Source organism: Prionailurus viverrinus, chromosome X, assembly GCF_022837055.1.
Source record: "Prionailurus viverrinus isolate Anna chromosome X, UM_Priviv_1.0, whole genome shotgun sequence".
Taxonomy (NCBI): Eukaryota; Metazoa; Chordata; class Mammalia; order Carnivora; family Felidae; genus Prionailurus; species Prionailurus viverrinus.
In genome coordinates, this window is record NC_062579.1 from 76566272 (window position 1) to 76584670 (window position 18399).

Below are 18399 nucleotides of genomic sequence, written 5' to 3' on the forward strand. Positions count from 1 at the left end.
AGAGAAAAGATAAATGCTTCAGGGTATAAATGAATACTTTATGACATTTCTGTATATCATAGATATCTTAAGAGAAATTTTCCTTAATCTGGAAGAGCAAACATTAGAGAACCAGCAATATTTTCAACAAGAATCACAAAACTGTAATCTTCCTCAGTTCATTTAATCCCATGTTCCTAATTCTTGTTCAATTTGAATGCAGCTTTTTAGTTCTGGAAATTCTTACCCATTTTAGTATTAATCTTAAAGATGTCGAATACCTGTAATTTTCCCCAAAGTCCTTTTTTATAAATCTCCTTGAAGAAGAAACACGTTTTGTGAGAGAATAACAAAAATCTCAGAAACAGGCATCGTTAAAGATCTGATGAGAGTTCATTATGATGCAATTGACAAAGAAATCTGGTTATTTCTGTGACACATAACACTGTGACACATAATCAGAATATAAGTGATGACCTTATACCAAAACATTAAAACTTTTGGAATTGCATATATATTTGGGCAGTTACAACATTTATCTGTGCAATACAACCTAAGGGTTACCATTGCATGACAGTGCCTTTCCAAGTAACTTAGCATCCCAAATAAAAGGGCCTAATTGGTCAAAAAAGACTTTCATTTATCATTTAAATCCTGGGAAGTTTGCTAAAACCTTAGGAAGTTATAAGTACATCGTAAATAGGATTACAGATCATTACAAATCTTAAAACTTTATTTATTCAACCAAGGTGGCAATAAAAGAACCTAAAGGTGAATGTATAGCATTATATAGTTGTTACCAAAACCTAGTTCCTTTAACATTGAGAAGTTTTAACTAAGTAATCAAAGACCTGATAAAGATCAAACCTAAAACTTTGGTTTGCCCAGAAGACAAGGCTTTGTTTGCATTCTTATCAAGAGCAGGTCAACAGTCCAAGAAAACTTTTTTATTTGAGCAGAGAGAAAAGAAGAATTTCAACCTTAAATTCCATTCATCTCAACCTTAGTCCATCCTGAGCACACATAAAATTCCTTTCCAAAGATTTCCCTTCATGAACTTTCTACAACTTTCCTTTGCCTTCAAACTTCGTCCCAAAGCCATTTCTCTCCAAATAGCCAGTCTCATTTAGGACAAAATCACTTTCATCTACCCTCAACAAAAATGTATTTCCATTCCTTATATCTTTCTTACATACCTCCTACTTGCCTACATACAGGGTTGCTTTCCTTATTTCCATCAGTCTCAAGTACACTTAGCAGAATTTTAACTCTTAGGAAACCTTAGTCTCCAATTGAGGACTTAGTAACCAACTGAGAGGTGTTTACACCAGAATTTTTTTACATGGTAAATTCATGAACCAATTAAGTACAAAGCATGTTTTCCAATAGGTCCAAATAGCCTTAATTTCTCTGCAATAAGAAGTTAAAAACACAAACCCGTGTCAGTAGTCAAAGCTTTAGCAACTTATTCTATTTGGAAAATACCTAGATGTCCAAGGGGGTGCACTTTACTCCTTGACCTTGAGGATGGGAGGAGGAGCCAATGGTGATGAGGTACTGAGGAGGGTATAGGAACCAGTTACGTAGACCACACCCAAGCTGGTGCAGAAATAGCAGGGGTAGGGGGAAGGCAGAAGAGGCAAGGTGCCAGTAGAAGGCAGAGAAGGAAAACCTAATTCAAAACCTTAACTCAGAGGAGCAGACGCCATGTTTTTATTGTTCCACCAAAGTGGAAATATGGAGTCCACATCAGTCCAGAGAAGACTGGGAATTTCCCCGAAATGAATGGAGTTTCAGCAACTGCTTGGGAACATTCTTTAAAGTCCCCATCCCGAGGTAGACTAACCACAGTTGGCTCCAATTATAACTGTTAACCTGGGAAATGAGGGAGAATCCCTCACATCTATTAGGCAGAGGAACAGGGGGAGAGAGCCAGGGTCCCCTTCAGTATGATTCTATCTCGGCCAGACCAATACGGTTCCCTTCTTGAGATTCCTCCTGATATCGGCTGGGTTTCTGGGACTTTCCTTGGTTGAGACATTTATTCTTTCAATGTCCTTTCTCCTTGCAGTAGGCCCACTGACCCCTTGCTAAGGAGGTTCTGGGCCTCCCCCCTTTTGGCGGCTAGACTTTCCCCATCCTTTTGTCACGACTCTCTTGTGCCTCTGGAGCAAAGAGGGTGTAAGCCTCGCATCGCCTCGCATGATAATCCCCGGGGGAATCCCCTTGCTGCTGGTCATATTCATGGGTTTCTCAGCCCCTGCTCTGATCCCCCAGAGGAGAGCCTCTTCGTACCGGTGGGGGGAGGGAGCCCGGTGAGTCATAAGGTGGCAGAAAGACAGGATCTTCCTCCGGGTCTCCTGCACACACTAGGGAAGTGGTGGGTTGCTTCTTTGGCTCCCTGGTTGAGTCTCTGGATAAAGCAACTAAAACCTTTGCCTGGCTCTGCTTGCTATGGATGAATTGCACCCACAGCGGAGGATTTCAGGCAATTTCAAGCCAGTAGTTGATGTATGGAAATTGATCAGGGTGACCTGGGTCTCTGGAGACAACATGCCAGATGCAGCGGACCATTGGGACATCCAAGGTTCCCTCAGAGGACCCTACTACAGCAAAAGTGGGCCATTCTAACTCACATAGGGTCCTTAACATGCCAGCGGTTATTTTAATTCCATAGTCTCCCCAAAACCCCTTCTTTGCTCTGTCCCGACCCCATGTTCCCGTGAGGTGGAGTCACAAAGACAGACAGAGGGATAGGGGTGTCCCCTCTAATGAAGAGACCGGTCAGATGCCCATCTGTCCATGTCCTGAAGGAACTTAGGGGACGTTTAGCCATAGCGGTCTCAGCTTTGTGACTTACGATCAGAAACTATTCCGATGCCACCACAGAGTGTGTGCCATTCACCACGGAATCGCAGACGAGCCCACTCAGACTCCATGGGCTTCTGGGGACCTTAAGGATGCCTGCCCGTGGAGGCACAGAAGCGAAGTCGGCAAGCAAGCTAGACCGAGTCACACATTCACACTCACATACACACCAGAGGCTATTACATTCCCTCTCACAGAATTCCTACCTGTGAGACTTCTGAGGTCTCCGGGGAGTGATCAGGCCCCCCCTTCCACTCTTGTGAGTGGGCCTGGCTAGATTGGGCCCCAGCCTTACCGGTTCCGACGTCGGGTCCAGGTCCTCACCTGCCAAGTCTCCTCCAGTCCGGCAGGAATGGCGGAGCAGGGTTGGCCCGGGGCGACCAAGTGGGAGACTGCTGAAATTCAGGCAGGGTGCGCCTTCTCCCTTGCGAATCCTCATTCCATCACCACCTCGTCATTCTCCCAAACCAGTGGCAACAATGGGCCGGCGCAGTTGGGTTTCCCAATCAGGGAACCAAATATGTTAGGGAACCAGGATGGAACGCTGGTGGAAAAACCAAGCGGCACTCGGAGGTGGAGATCTCGGTGGATCAGAGGTTTATTTAACACTGGTGGGCTCAGAGGAGACCGTTTCTCCAAAGATCTGAGCGCTGAATGCAAGTGGGAAGGGTAATTTATAGTTGTCAGCTTCCATAGGGTTTTGGCACGCGGGCGCCCGCTCCACAAACAGGGCAAGAAGAACCCGGAAGAGGGGTCTCCAAGCTAGAGACCAGAGCTTGTTTTAGTCCCGTCGGCCATCTTATGGTGTAAAACTTTATTCATTTTCCCAACAGTTTCTCAAGAATGTTATCCTCTTTTTGAAGCCAGAGCCTCCCATAATCTTTACCATCAAAACTGGCAAGCTCTAAGAAAACAATTTACCCTTACTGTGAATGAGGCCAAGCAAATCATTTACTTCTGCTCAGACTGTTAATTACTATCCCCTGAATTCCTTCCCAGCAGGAACAAAACCCCGGGGCCTCAAGCCTAGTGAGATTTGGCAGACTGATGTTAACGTTTACCCTGCATTTGGTAAACATAAGTATATCCATGCATCTATAGATACTTATTCAGGTGTTATTTTTGCCTCAGCTCATACAAAAGAAAACACCAAAGTGATCATTCAGCATCTTCTGCATGCTATTGCAGCCTGGGGCTTCCCCCACACAATTAAGACAGATAATGGCCCAGACTATGTCTCCTCTTCATTTCGTGACTTCTGTGCCTTATGGAATATCTGACATATTACAGGTATTGCTTAAAACCCACAAGGCCAAGCTATTATAGAACGAGCATACAGTGCTCTAAAAACCATGTTAAAAAACAACAACAACAAAAACAAAAACAGAAAAGGGGAACATACCCATGGTGGTCTACATTACAACCTCAACTTCTCCTCGACCATGCTATGATTACGCTTAATTTTTTAAATCTTGACCCTCAGGGACTGACTACTAACTGAATGGCACTTTTCAAAACGAAGAGAAGCCCTTTCACCCTATGGTGCTGTACAAAACCCCCAAAGGGGGGCCCACATGGTCTGGGCCCACTAAACTTCTCACCTGGGGTAGAGGATAATGCTTGTGTTCTTTCAGATTCTGGACTTCTGTGGAACCCCTCTCAGTTGGTGAAGCTGTACCATGGCGTGGTGGAGACCCCCAGGATATCTTCCAGTGAACCAAAAATTCCAGAGAATGACTCTGAGTGAGCGGCCACCAGCCCCCTTTTTCAAGATGGATGAAGCCTCTTTATGGACTGCTCATCCTGAAGCCACTCCAGAAACGCAAGTCCTTGCCCCTGATATAACATGAGGAAGCCTTAAATGCCTGTCTAACCAGGCCAGCATCCTCTTACAACACAATGGTATTACATACACTCCTGACTCGCACCTGATGGCCATGATCTCCATCATTGACAGAAATTCGATACGAGCAACACTGATTCTACTCCTTGCCCTCATTTGCCTAGGCCAAGGTCAATATTCATATTTGGCTCATCCCCTTAACCCACCTATATTCAATAGCCTAGCCCTCCTAGGCCAGGATATGCCTATTAGCAATACTGACACTGAGTTCATGGGAGGATCCAACCTTAACCCTCCCTTCCAAACTAAACAAGAACATTGGCTTTATATGCCGAGACCTGAATGGTGGCTTACTTCAGTATGTGTGTTACTAAACTTAGCAATTTATCTGCCTGCCTTAAACTAAAAATCAACTGGTTTTTACATGTACAGCCCAAAACTTCTACCAGGCCAGACAATTTTACCTTTTTCTCAGCCACAAGCTTTGATATACCGCAAAAAAAAAAAAAAAAAAAAAAAAAAAAACAAAAAAAAAAACAAGCATATCTCACACTCCTAATGTTATAGCTTGCTCCAGTCTCAAATATTCAGACCACCCCTGGAACAACATTCCTTGGGCAACCTGTTATGGAGAGACTGAGCATAATCTTCACTGGGGTAATTGGACTATTATTGACAGGGATCCTAGAGGACATCTTGAAACAAAATATTCTAATAAGACCATATCCTTTGGCCAGTCTAGTAAGGAGGATATTTTTTTGGAAAGATGGAGGCTTGTCTGGCCCTATAATTTCTGCATATAAAGGGAAATTAAAAGGACCTTGGCTTGTTAGTCTTTGGAAGCTAGGTCTTCCCTTCTTCACACTACAATTAGCCATGGTGAAATTTATGTAAAATGACATGTTAACTTAACTTGGGCCTCCCTGCACAATGTCCAACTTGCATGGACTACTAATTGTGTCCCTTCTCCCTACGTTCTCTTTGCTACCTCCACCTTACAGGTCCAACAACTAGAAACTAATTATAATATCTCTACTTCTCAGGGCTGGTTTATGTCCTGCATAAGTAATAATATCATCACCCAATTAAATATATCCTCCTAGTTAGTACTTAGACACCGTGTCTCAGCCTGGGTTCCTGTTAAATAGGTCTGAGCCCTATATGCATCCATCAGGACTAGGTGTGCTTTCAAGCTTATTTGACACTGGCACTCTGCTGCATGGCAGAAAAGATTTGTTGGCCTGTTAATCACGGGCATCTTCACAGCAGTAGGCATTATTGCCTCTGCCTCTGTAGCTGGAGTCAGCCTGCATCATACTATCCAGACAGCCCATGTGCTTAATAAGTTTATGATAAATACTACCAAAGAGTCTGTAAGCCAGACTTCCATTGATAAACAAGTTTTGGCCCCCCTTGAAGCTCTTGAGGCTGCAATGGAATTTACTGGAAAGAGACAAGATGTGGGAGATGCAGGAGAGAAGCATCAAAGGAAAAGACTTCAAAAGGGAAGGGCTGGAGAAGGTGCAAGGCCTTAGGACATGTTTACACAGCTGAAGGTGGCTGCTGCTAGTAAGGAACGCCTAGAGCCATTAACATTGTCCAGGGCTGGATCCTCCTTGACACCTGACCCTTCCTAGTGTTATAGAAACCAAGTAACTTGAAATTCAACCTTGAAAAGCTAAACCATTAGATTGATTAACACACTTGCTTAGCTGACTTTATGCACGTAGTCTTTAGCAATTACCCTAATAAAAAGAAGCTTCATTCTGGAGTCGGGACCTCATTCCGACTGGAGTATGAGGACCTTCACTTAACTGCACTTTGTTTGCCGACTCATTTTTTGCGACTCCGGCCATACACCCTGCAACAATTGGCATAGTTGGCAGGATACGGCACAGAAAACAGTCTTCGAGACTACTTTGGTTTACAGTCACAGAGGACCGAAACAGAGCAGTAGGACAGGTAAGTCCTGGCTTTGGGATAGTGAAGGATGGGAAACTCCCAGTCTCATGATCATGACGCTTACTCTAAATCACTTTGTACTTTATTGCAAAGTTCAGGAGTAAAAGTGAAAAGGGGAACTTTTGATGAGCTCTGGTACTTGGTTAAAAAACATTGCTATTGGTTTAATCCGTCTGGAAAAATCGTTTAAACCTTAAACAATGGAGACTAATTATGAAAACGCTTAGACGTGCTCATCAAAATGGAGATATCATTTCTTTAAAAGTTTGGTCTTTATGCTCTTTAATTGAGATGGCTTTACAGCCTGACTCAGAACAAAATATATGTTCACCTAAGTTAAAAACTCATCAAGAAGAAGGAGATGAGTTGGATTTTACATCTGATAGTTGTGAGGATGAATCTTCCTCTGAAGATCAAAGCTATAGTGCCTGAGGAAGATACTTTACCAGAATGGCCTCCACCGCCACCCACAAATGATAACTTGGAGGCTACTGCCTCCCTTATAATAAAGTATACCCCCTACTGCTTTAACTGAAAATACAGAAATTGCTACTCATGTTAAACGAAAGACTGCCTTTCCAGTCACTTCCAAACCTTTTTCTAATGACCAGCCTCACATAATAGTTCCTTCCAAGGAACATGAAGGCCCTATCATTCCACCTCTGATGCGAGGGTTGATAAAAGCTAAGCAGGAAGGAGATTTAGAATTGATACAACCGGTATCAGAAATATTTCCGGTTACTCTGAATGCTTTTTCACCAAATGCACAATATCCTAATGGAAGCTATAATGCTGAATACTCTCAGATCCCTGTAAAAATTTTTGAAAGATCTTAAATTGGCATTAACTCTCCTTATACGCAGGGCTTACTTTCAGCATTTGCTGACACCGAACGCTTGATTCTTAAAGATTGGGAAATGTTGGCTAGAACTGTTTTATCCCGTGCTGAATATTTACAATTTATGACTTGGTGGGAAGATCAAGCTAAGATTCATGGGGAAAGAAACGTTCATGATAATATTCCTATTGACAAGGAACAACTTTGTGGACAAGGACAATATTCTCAACTAAGAGATCAATGTGGTTTGAGTGATCAAGCAATACAACAAGTAATACAACAATTGCTGTAAGATGTCTTGGCAACGTATAGCTACCCCAGGGGAGGTTACCCCCTCATTTGCAAATGTTAAACAGGGACATAGTTAACCTTATGTTGACTTTGTAGCAAGATTAAGAGATGTTTTGGCTAAAACAACTCCTCAAGCAGGCCTAAGGGATTTGTTGCTTCCTATTGTGGCTTATGATAATGTTAATTCAGAATGCCAGTGAGCTCTTCCTGCTATAAGAGTGGCTGTTGGGTCCATGGCTGACTATGTGAAAGCATATGCTGATATTGGTACCCCACTTTACAATATGAACCTCCTCGCTGCTGCTATAAGAGGGACAGACCCTTTTAAATCTAACACCAAATGCTTTGGTTGTGGAAAAAGTGGCCACATGAAAAAAAAAGACTGTCGAAAAATAAAGGACAAATTTTTAAAAAAGATAAGCATAATGTTAATAATACCAGTGCTAATAATCTATCTAAATTAATGTCTCCAACTGCTTTATGCCCTCATTATAAAAAAGGATATCATTGGGCCAATCAGTGCCATTCCCAATATCACAAAGATGGGCATCCTCTTCCACCTCCTAATATTGATCAAAATCAGGGAAACTTATCACGGGGCCTATCACATGGCCCAACAAACAAAATGAGCTTTTATCCAGCCAGCAATGGGTCTCAACACCACAACATCGACAGGTCACAGACCTCCGTCATGCAACAACTGGGAGTGAGGCTTAGATCTCCCTGCTGTAGACCCAGTTGTTTTACAGCCTTCCTTGGGTGTCGTTACAGTTAGAACAGGAATCTATGGACCTTTGGGAAAAGGCACAGTAGGCCTTATTTTTGGACGGAGTAGTCTTACACTTAAAGGTATTCATGTGCATCCTGGTGTTATTGACTGTGATTATGAAAATGAAATTCAAGTTATGATACTGGCCGGTAACCCTTATACTATTCAACCAGGAGATAAAATTGCTCAATTACTTATTCTTCCTTATATAGAGGGCCAAAGCAATCCTGTTATCAGAACTGGAGGTTTTGGCAGTACTGGGAAACAACTATATTGGCAAACTTTTTTGAAAGATCTTCGCCCCAAAATACATCTTAAAATTAATAATAAATCTTTTATAGTATTACTAGACACTGGAGCTGACGTTACCATCATATCTGAAAAGTTTTGGCCTTCATCTTGGCCTGTTGAGAACATACCTGTAATTTTTACAGGACTTGGCTCCTTAGGGGGAATAAAAAGAAGTCAACAGATTATGAGATGTGAAGGACCCGAGGATCAGATAACAACTCTTAAACCCTATGTGGCTAACATTGCCATTAATCTGTGGGGTAGAGATTTACTTCAACAGTGGGGTGCATATATTAATATCCCATCTATATCTACTCAAAATAAAAATATAATGTGTGCCATGGGATATGACCCACTGAAGGAATTAGATAAAACTCAACAAGGCAATAAAACACCCCTCGATATTTTTCCCCAAACACAAAGCCACAAGGCTAGGATATCCAAATGTATCCTAGCGGCCCCTGCCAGAGAACAAAAATATGCGCTGTCTTTAAAATGGTTTATTGATGAGCCCATATGGATAGAGCAGCGGCCGCTTTCTCAAGAAAAACTGGCAGCTTTAAAATCTTTAGCTTCTCAACAATTAGAGGCGAGGTATATTGAACCTTCAACTAGTCCCTGGAATTCTCCGGTTTTTGTCATAGAAAAGAAATCTGGAAAATGGAGAATGCTGACTGATCTCCGAGCCATAAATAAAATCATACAACCTATGGGGGCTCTACAGCCTGGCCTTCCGACGCCTGCTGCTATCCCTGGAGATTGGAAAATTATAATTGTTGATCTTAAGGATTGTTTTTTCTCCATTCCCTTAAGCCCTAAAGATTCGGAGAGATTTGCGTTCTCCCTTCCTGTAATTAATCATGAGGAGCCCATAAGCAAATTTCAGCGGAAAGTTTTACCCCAAGGAATATTAAATAGTCCCAGTCTTTGTCAGCTTTTTGTTGCAAAACCTCTCTGATATTTACGATCTCAGTTTCCTCATGCTAAGATCATCCATTACATGGATGAAATCCTATTAGCTTTACCCGAACGACATGATTTACATGCACTCTTTTTAGCAGCTCAGGCAACCCTCTCAAAATATGGCCTCCTTATTGCAGAAGACAAAATTCAATTTGAAGATCCCTTGTTCTATTTAGGTCAAAAATTAGTACAAAATTCAATAATGCCTCAAAATGTTCAAATTCGTAGAGATACCTTGCATACTTTGAATGATTTCCAGAAGTTACTAGGAGACATTAACTGGTAGCGTCCTACTCTAGGTATACCTACTTATCAACTGACTCATCTCTTTGATGTACTTAAAGGGAATTCCAATTTAAATAGCCCTAGGAAATTAACTCCGGAAGCACCCTAAAAATTACAATGGATTGAACAAAAAATTGCTTCCAATCAGCTTACTTGAATTAACTCCTTGCGACCTGTTTCCTTGTTAATTTTACTGTTACCTCATTCTCCTGCAGGAATACTTTGGCAGGCTAATGGAATCTTAAAACGGATATTTCTTTCCAACAAGCCTTAAAAAAATTATCTACATATTTAGACAAAACAGGAATGTTAATTTTAAAGAGTTGGGAGAGACTTAAGGAAATAACAACCCAAGACCCTGAGACAATTATAGAACCTCTGTCTCATGCACAAATATCCATGGCATATCAGCAATGCATTTCATGGCAACTTGGAGTTGCAAATTATATAGGTCACATAGACAACCATTATCTTAAATCCAAATTAGTTGAATTTATCAAAACCACCTCCTTTATCATGCCTCGAGTTGTACAGTCAGTACCTGTAAATGGACCTAATTATTTTACAGATGCCAACAAATCCAGTTATTCTGCATATTATGGTCCTACTTCTAAATGTGTAAAATCCCCATATGCTTCAGTACAAAAGGATGAACTCTTGGCCATATTTTTATTACTTAAGGATGTTTCCTCCTCCATCAATATCTTAAAGGATTCAGCCTATTCTAAAAAAGTGATTGAAAACTTGGAAACCGTTAAATATTTATTCAGATGTCTCAGAATTGTCTGACTTATTTTTTCAAGTCCAACATTGTCTCCAACACCAATCCCATCCTATATACATTACTTGAGAGACTAAAGAAAAATTATCAGGTGTACCCACAACCGCAAGGAAAAGACACCCCCCCCCCCCCTGCTTCTCTGCCGTTCCTGGAACCAGCCAGGGCGTGCCCGGTTGTGGTTTGACCTAAAGGCGGGAACCAATCAAGTTCTGCTGAGTGTTCAAATTTAAATGTCAACCAATAACAGCTCTGTAACCGCGAAAAACCCCTAACTTCCCCATAACCTGTTTGTGCCTGTCTATAAAAGTGCTGTAAAAACCTCGCTCGGGGCCTCTTAGCGTCACCAGCAACGAGTGCGCGGAGGTCCGGGTTCGAACCTGCAATAAACAACCCTTGCCGCTTGGCTTTGACTCTGGACTCTGGTGGTTTGTTTTCGGGGGTCTCTCAAATGAGGGCATATCACTTGGGGGCTCGTCCGGGATCCCCCCCCCCCAAGCCCACCAGACCCCAAGCCAACGGGTCGTCCCTGAGACCGATCGGTAAGTGAGCCGGCTCTGTCCGTTTCTGTCTGTATATCGTCTGTTAGTTTCTGGCTCTCTCCCGCACGGGATCTGTATCGGGGACTGACACAGCCCTGGCGGACGGGCTATAGGGCAGTCAGTCGGGTCCAGTAGGAGACGTCCACTGGCACCCATCTGGGGCACCTTTTTGGGCCCGTCGGAATTCTTCTGTCCGGGTGACAGACACCCGAAACGCGCTAGCGATCTATGTGTTGTGTTCTTTATTCTGTAACCTTTAAGCGTTGACCCCCTTCTCTTTCACAGGTGACCTGGCCTGGCACAACCGGGAATCCTCCTAACTTTACTACCTCTCCTTTCAATCCTTTTCTCCACCTCCAGGATACAGATGGGCCAATCTCAAAGCATTCCTCTTTCTCTCCTTGTTGCTAACTTCAGAGATGTTAGAACCAGAGGACAGAATTTGAGTCTAGACATCCGGAGGGGAAAATTAATAACCCTCTGCCGCTCCGAATGGCCAACCTTCAGCGTTGGATGGCCACACGAAGGAACTTTTTGCCTCCCTATAATCGCTAAGGTGAAGTCAAAGATTTTTCTACCGGATCGCGAGGGGCACCCCGATCAGATTCCCTACATTCTAGTATGGCAAGATTTGGTAGGAAATCCACCCTCTTGGTTGGCCCCCTTCCTGTCATCAGGAGCATGTAAGGCCCTTGCCATGTGGCCCGCAGACCCCCCAAAGCCAAAGACGCCATCTGCACCCTTGTATCCCATATTGACCGATAGTCAGGACCTACTATCCCTAGACCCTCCATCCTATCATCCCCCTCCCCTTGTACCCCGGGCCCTGCCCGCAGCAGCCACCCCGCCAGTCGCCCCGCTAGTTGCCTCCCCTAGGGGAACCGGGAGGACGGGAAGTGGCAGCTGCGCCGGAACCAGGAGGACGGGAGGCAGCAGCCGCGCCGGGCCCCATTGAAAACGAAACCAACCACAAGGGGCCAGCCGGCGGAACCCGCGGGCTCACCCAGCGTGAGCCAAACCCTCGCCTCCCCGGCTCCACTGTGGCCCTACCCCTGTGGGAAATAGGACCCCCAGATGAAACAGGCATCCCCCGACTCCAGTATTGGCCCTTTTTCACCAGTGACCTGTACAACTGGAAAACACAGAACGCTCGATTCTCTGATAACACTAAAGACCTAATAGCTCTTTTAGACAGTGTCATGTTCACCCACCAGCCCACCTGGGACGACTGTCAGCAGCTCCTCCGCATCCTGTTCACTACAGAGGAGTGAGAGAGGATCCAATTAGAAGCAAGAAAGCTGGTTCCCGGAGACGACGGTCAGCCGACATCTAACCCTGACCTCATTAATGCGCCTTTCCCCCTAACCAGACCTCCACAGGATGAATGGGACTACAACACGGCAGAAGGTAGGGGAAGGCTACTCATTTATCGCCAGACTCTGATGGCGGGTCTCCAGGCTGCTGCTCGCAAGCCCACCAATTTGGCTAAGGTATATTCGGTCATACAGGGAAAGACAGAGAGTCCAGCTGCTTACTTAGAGAGACTAATGGAAGCCTTTAGACAGTTTACCCCCATGAATCCAGAAATCCCTGAGAACCAGGCTGCTGTCGTTATGTCCTTTGTAAATCAAGCAGCTCCTGACATAAAAAAAAAAAAAAAAAAAAAAAAAAAAAAAAACTCCAAAGGCTAGAGGATTTAGAAGGTAAACAGATCCAGGATCTGCTCTGTATAGCACAACAGGTCTACAACAACAGGGACGCCCCAGAAGAGAGACAGATCAAGGCCACAGAGAAAATGACTAAAGTCCTGGCCGCTATAGTCCAGAAAGAACAGCCACCCCCAGAAGGCACTCAAACAACACGCCCTCCCAGGCGGCACTTAGATAAAGATCAATGCGCCTATTGTAAAGAAAAAGGCCACTGGATACGAGAATGCCCCAAGAAGAAACAACCCCGCCCCAGCCAAGGACAATGGCAGCCTAAAACAGCCCCCATACTGTTTACCCAAGATACAGAATAGGGAGGACGGGGTTTGGATCCCCTCCCCGAACCTAGGGTAATGTTGCAAGTGGAGGGGATCCCGGTCCAGTTCCTAGTTGACACCGGGGCACAACACTCAGTTCTGGTCAAGCCCCATGGAAAAGTATCTGAAAAATCATCCTGGGTACAAGAGGCCACCAGAATAAAAAAGTACCCTTGGACAACTCAAAGGACTGTAGACTTAAGGACTGGGAAGGTAACCCATTCCTTCCTGGTCATTCCCGACAGCCCCTGCCCCCTGTTGGGGAGGGATTTGCTTACCAAAATGGGGGCCCAAATTCATTTCCAACCGGGAGGACCCACAGTGACTGACTTTCACAACCAACCCATATCTGTACTCACTGTGAGACTGGAAGATGAATACAGGCTGCATCAGAAACCCACTCCTCTGGATCAGGGTATCGAGCCCTGGCTTCAACGCTTCCCAGACGCGTGGGCAGAAACGGGTGGTATGGGGCTAGCAAAACATCGCCCAGCCCTATTTATAGAGGTCAAGCCTGGGACGGACCCCGTCCGCGTGCGCCAATACCCTATGCCCGCGGAAGCCAAAAATGGCATCACACCGCATATCCGCCGCCTCCTTGACTTCAGGGTCCTACGCACCTGCCACTCAGCATGGAATACCCCCCCTGCTGCCCGTGCGCAAACCCAACAGCGGGGAATACAGACCAGTGCAGGACCTGAGAGAAGTCAATAAGCGGGTGATGGACATACATCCAACCGTTCCTAACTCCTATACTCTCTTGAGCGCCCTCAGCCCAGAAAAACAATGGTATACTGTTCTGGATCTGAAAGATGCTTTTTTCAGCCTACCACTAGCGCCTAAAAGTCAAGAGCTATTTGCATTCGAGTGGACAGATCCAGACAGGGGCATAAATGGCCAACTCACCTGGACCAGACTACCACAGGATTCAAAAACTCTCCGACCCTGTTCGACGAGGCTCTACACGAAGATTTGAGTACAGACAACACCCAAATATAACTCTCCTGCAGTATGTTGATGATCTCTTGATAGCTGCCGAGACGCCCAAAACCTGCATCCAGGGAACCGAAGGTCTCCTGCGAACTCTGGGAACCTTAGATTACCGCGCCTCAGCAAAAAAGGCTCAGATCTGCAAGTCAGAGGTAACTTACCTGGGTTACTTACTGAAAGGGGGGCAACGCTGGCTAACGGATGCCCGGAAGGAAACCGTCCTTCGTATTCCCAGACCGCAGACACCACGACAGGTGAGGGAATTCCTGGGGTCAGCTGGGTTCTGCAGACTATGGATACCAAGGTTTGCTGAACTAGCAAAACCCTTATACCAGGCAACAAAAGATCACCAGCCCTTTAGTTGGACGGAAGAAGCCGAACAGGCCTTCCAGCAAATCAAAACTGCCCTGCTATCAGTACCTGCCTTGGGACTCCCCGATGTTTCCAAACCCTTCCACCTATATGTAGATGAGAGCCGGGGCATAGCTAAGGTGGTGCTAACCCAACATTTGGGGCCCTGGCACAGGCCAGTCGCTTATCTAAGAAGTTAGATCCAGTGGCCGCCGGATGGCCACCCTGTCTCCGGATCATTGCAGCCACTGCCCTGATGGTAAAAGACGCTGATAAGTTGACCATGGGCCAAGAACTACAAGTCACCACCCCGCACGCCATCGGAGGCATCCTCAAACAGCCGCCTGACCGATGGCTGAGCAATGCCCGACTCACTCATTACCAGGGACTGCTACTGAACCCCCACAAGATCATCTTCACCCCCCCCCCGACGGCCCTGAACCCAGCATCACTGCTGCCAGATCCAGACATGGGGACCCCACTTCATGACTGCAGTGACATACTGGCACAGGTTTATGGGATTCGAGAGGACCTGCAGGATCAGCCATTATCAGACGCAGACGCCATCTGGTTTACCGATGGAAGCAGCTTCGTTCACCAAGGACAAAGGTATGCGGGGGCGGCCATGACTTCAGAGACCGAGGTGGTGTGGGCAGAAGCTCTACCCCCCGGAACCTCGGCCCAGAAGGCTGAGCTAATAGCCTTAACCCAGGCCCTAAAGTTAGGAAGAGATCGCAAGCTAACCGTATACACTGATAGCCGATATGTTTTTGCCACCGCTCATGTACATGGGGCGATACACAGAGAACGGGGGCTCCTCACGGCTGAAGGAAAAGACATCAAAAATAAAGAAGAGATTCTAGCCCTACTAGCAGCCATATGGGAACCCAAAAAGCTAGCAATTGTGCATTGCCCAGGACATCAGAAGACAACCGACCCAGTTTCCCAGGGCAACAATTTGGCCGATCGGACTGCAAAAAACATAGCTCGGCCCCCAGCGCAATTACTGACCCTACAGCTGCCAGATCCCGGACCCCGGGAATTGCCCCCCAGCCCTGAGTATTCAGAAAGCAATCTTCAATGGATGAGTAAACTTCCTGTGACCCGAGTCAAAGATGGCTGGTGGAGAGACTCCAAGAACAACACTATACTCCCAGAGAAGCTAGGATGGCAGGTTCTAGAGCGGATCCATCACAGCACCCACCTAGGTTCCCGGCGAATGTTAGATTTAATGAGACAGAGTGGACTGAGAATCAAAAATGTCTCCGATAAGGTTGATCAAGTAGTCACTAAATGTACTGTGTGCCAACTCAACAATGCGAGTAGTAATCCTCAGACATCAGGGGCAAGACAAAGAGGGAGCAGACTGGGGACCTATTGGGAAGTAGATTTCACTGAGGTAAAACCAGGAAAATATGGATATAAGTATTTGCTAGTTTTTGTAGATACCTTTTCAGGATGGACCGAAGCCTTTCCAACCAAGAATGAAACGGCGTAGATTGTAGCCAAAAAGATCCTGGAAGAAATCCTGCCCAGGTATGGTTTTCCAGTAATGATAGGGTCAGACAATGGACCTGCATTCGTCTCTAAGGTAAGTCAGGGACTGGCTTCCATACTTGGGGTTGATTGGAAATTACATTGTGCATACCGACCCCAAAGTTCAGGGCAGGTAGAAAGAATGAACAGAACATTAAAAGAGACCCTAACCAAATTGACCATGGAGACTGGTGCTAAGTGGGTAGTCCTTCTCCCCTACGCTCTGTTCAGGGTGCATAACTCCCCATACAAACTGGGACTCACACCCTATGAAATAATGCATGGTAGACCACCCCCCATCATCCCTAACCTAAAAGATGACCTTGTCAAAACTGAGAACGATAATGGTCTTGAACTCTTGCTCTCCCTACAAGCCTTGCAGAGGGTCCATGAAGATGTATGGCCCAAATTAAAAGAACTTTATGAGACTGGAGCCCCGCCTATTCCTCATCAATTCTGACCCGGGGATTGGGTCCTCGTCAAACGTCATCGGCAGGAGACTCGAACCCAGGTGGAAAGGACCCTTCCAGGTCATCCTGACAACGCCTACGGCCATCAAAGTAGACAGAATCGCCGCCTGGATCCATTACACCCACGCCAAACCGGTGGACCCGTTCTCAGACCTCATCGGACCCTCAAAGACAACCTGGACTGTTGACCGGACTAAGGACAATCCTTTAAAATTGACCCTACGCCACCAACGGACTAAACCGTAACTATGGTACTTGCCCTCCTCTTGATTGTTCTGCAAACTCTGTCTGTAGATCCAAACCCCCACAACCCCTATAATTTGACATGGGAAATTACTAATTTAGAGACTCATGAAGTCTACAACAAAACCCTAGGAACTGCCCCATTAAATACCTGGTGGCCAGATCTATATTTCAATTTAGAAAAAGTTAGTCCATTAGAAGAAATGGAAGGAGGTAAATGGAGGCAACTGCAAAGGAGGGTATCAATAAGTAGAAATGGATTTTATGCATGTCCGGGATTTAGGACGGGGGCGATGAGGCGCACATGTGGAGGGTTTGAAACCCTCTATTGCGCAGCCCGGAGTTATGTCACCTCCAATGATGGGGAATGGAAGTAGAAAGTAAAACCCCAATTTATTGAAATGTCCTATGTCCGACCATGTACCCGCACCAGGTATGATGAAAACTGTAACCTCATTCGTGTAAGATTTACAGAGGAAAGGAAAAAAGACAGGCGATGGGTCTTAGGACTCACTTGGGGACTCTACTTATATCAACGTCCCCTCTTTGGGACTGCCATTCAAATAAAATTAAAAGCCTCCCCTCTTGTACAACCGGTGGGGCCAAATCAGGTATTAGGAAAAAAAAAAAAGACGAGCCTATGCCCAGGCAGATCCCCACTACTCCCTCCAGCAGGACCCCCGTCCTTACCCCAGGAGTAAAAGCACAAGCTGTCCAAGAAAGTCAGAACCCAGAAGGCATAGACTCCCTATGGAAATTGCTAACAGCAGCATATGAGGCCTTAAACCGATCGGACCCTGAGGCGACAAGGGCCTGCTGGTTGTGTTATGATATAAAACCCCCCTTCTACGAAGCCGTAGGTCTAGCTGCCCCTTTTTCACAATCAGGAGAAGAGTCGCCAGCAGCTTGCAGGTGGAATCGAAAGAGCCCCGGCCTCACACTGCAAGCAGTCACTGGCAATGGGACTTGTATAGGAAAGGTCCCCTGTAGCCATATCCAGCTCTGTGCCCCGACTAATTACTCTATAAATGAATCTAAATGGATAATTCCAGCTCCTGACAGTTGGTGGATTTGTTCTAAGACAGGGCTCACCCCATGTGTTAGCAGAAATGTTTTTAATTCATCAGCCGAATATTGTATCATGGTATTAGTATTTCCAAAGGTTATTTACCACCGAGAAAATGTTGTATATGATCTGTGGACAGAAGGGACGGAAGCAAGAGAGTCAATAAGAACAAAACGGGAGCCCTTTACGGCCATAACCTTGGCCACCTTATTTGGCCTCAGTACCATAGGGGCAGGAACAGGGATCTCATCACTAGCCATCCAGCACCGGGGGTTCAATAGCCTAAGGGCAGCCACTGATGAGGATATAGC

General features: G+C 45.5%; 1 protein-coding gene across 1 annotated transcript in view; it reads left to right on the forward strand.

The window, feature by feature from the left end:
* LOC125157023 (uncharacterized) overlaps positions 1-17025 on the forward strand; it is a 21511-nt gene extending 4486 nt beyond the window's left edge. The window contains 4 exon segments of the mRNA XM_047843272.1: positions 14554-14959; positions 14962-15825; positions 15931-16804; positions 16806-17025. Of these exon segments, the coding sequence (XP_047699228.1) occupies positions 14554-14959; positions 14962-15825; positions 15931-16804; positions 16806-17025 (2364 nt within the window).
* Positions 17026-18399: the final 1374 nt, after the last annotated feature.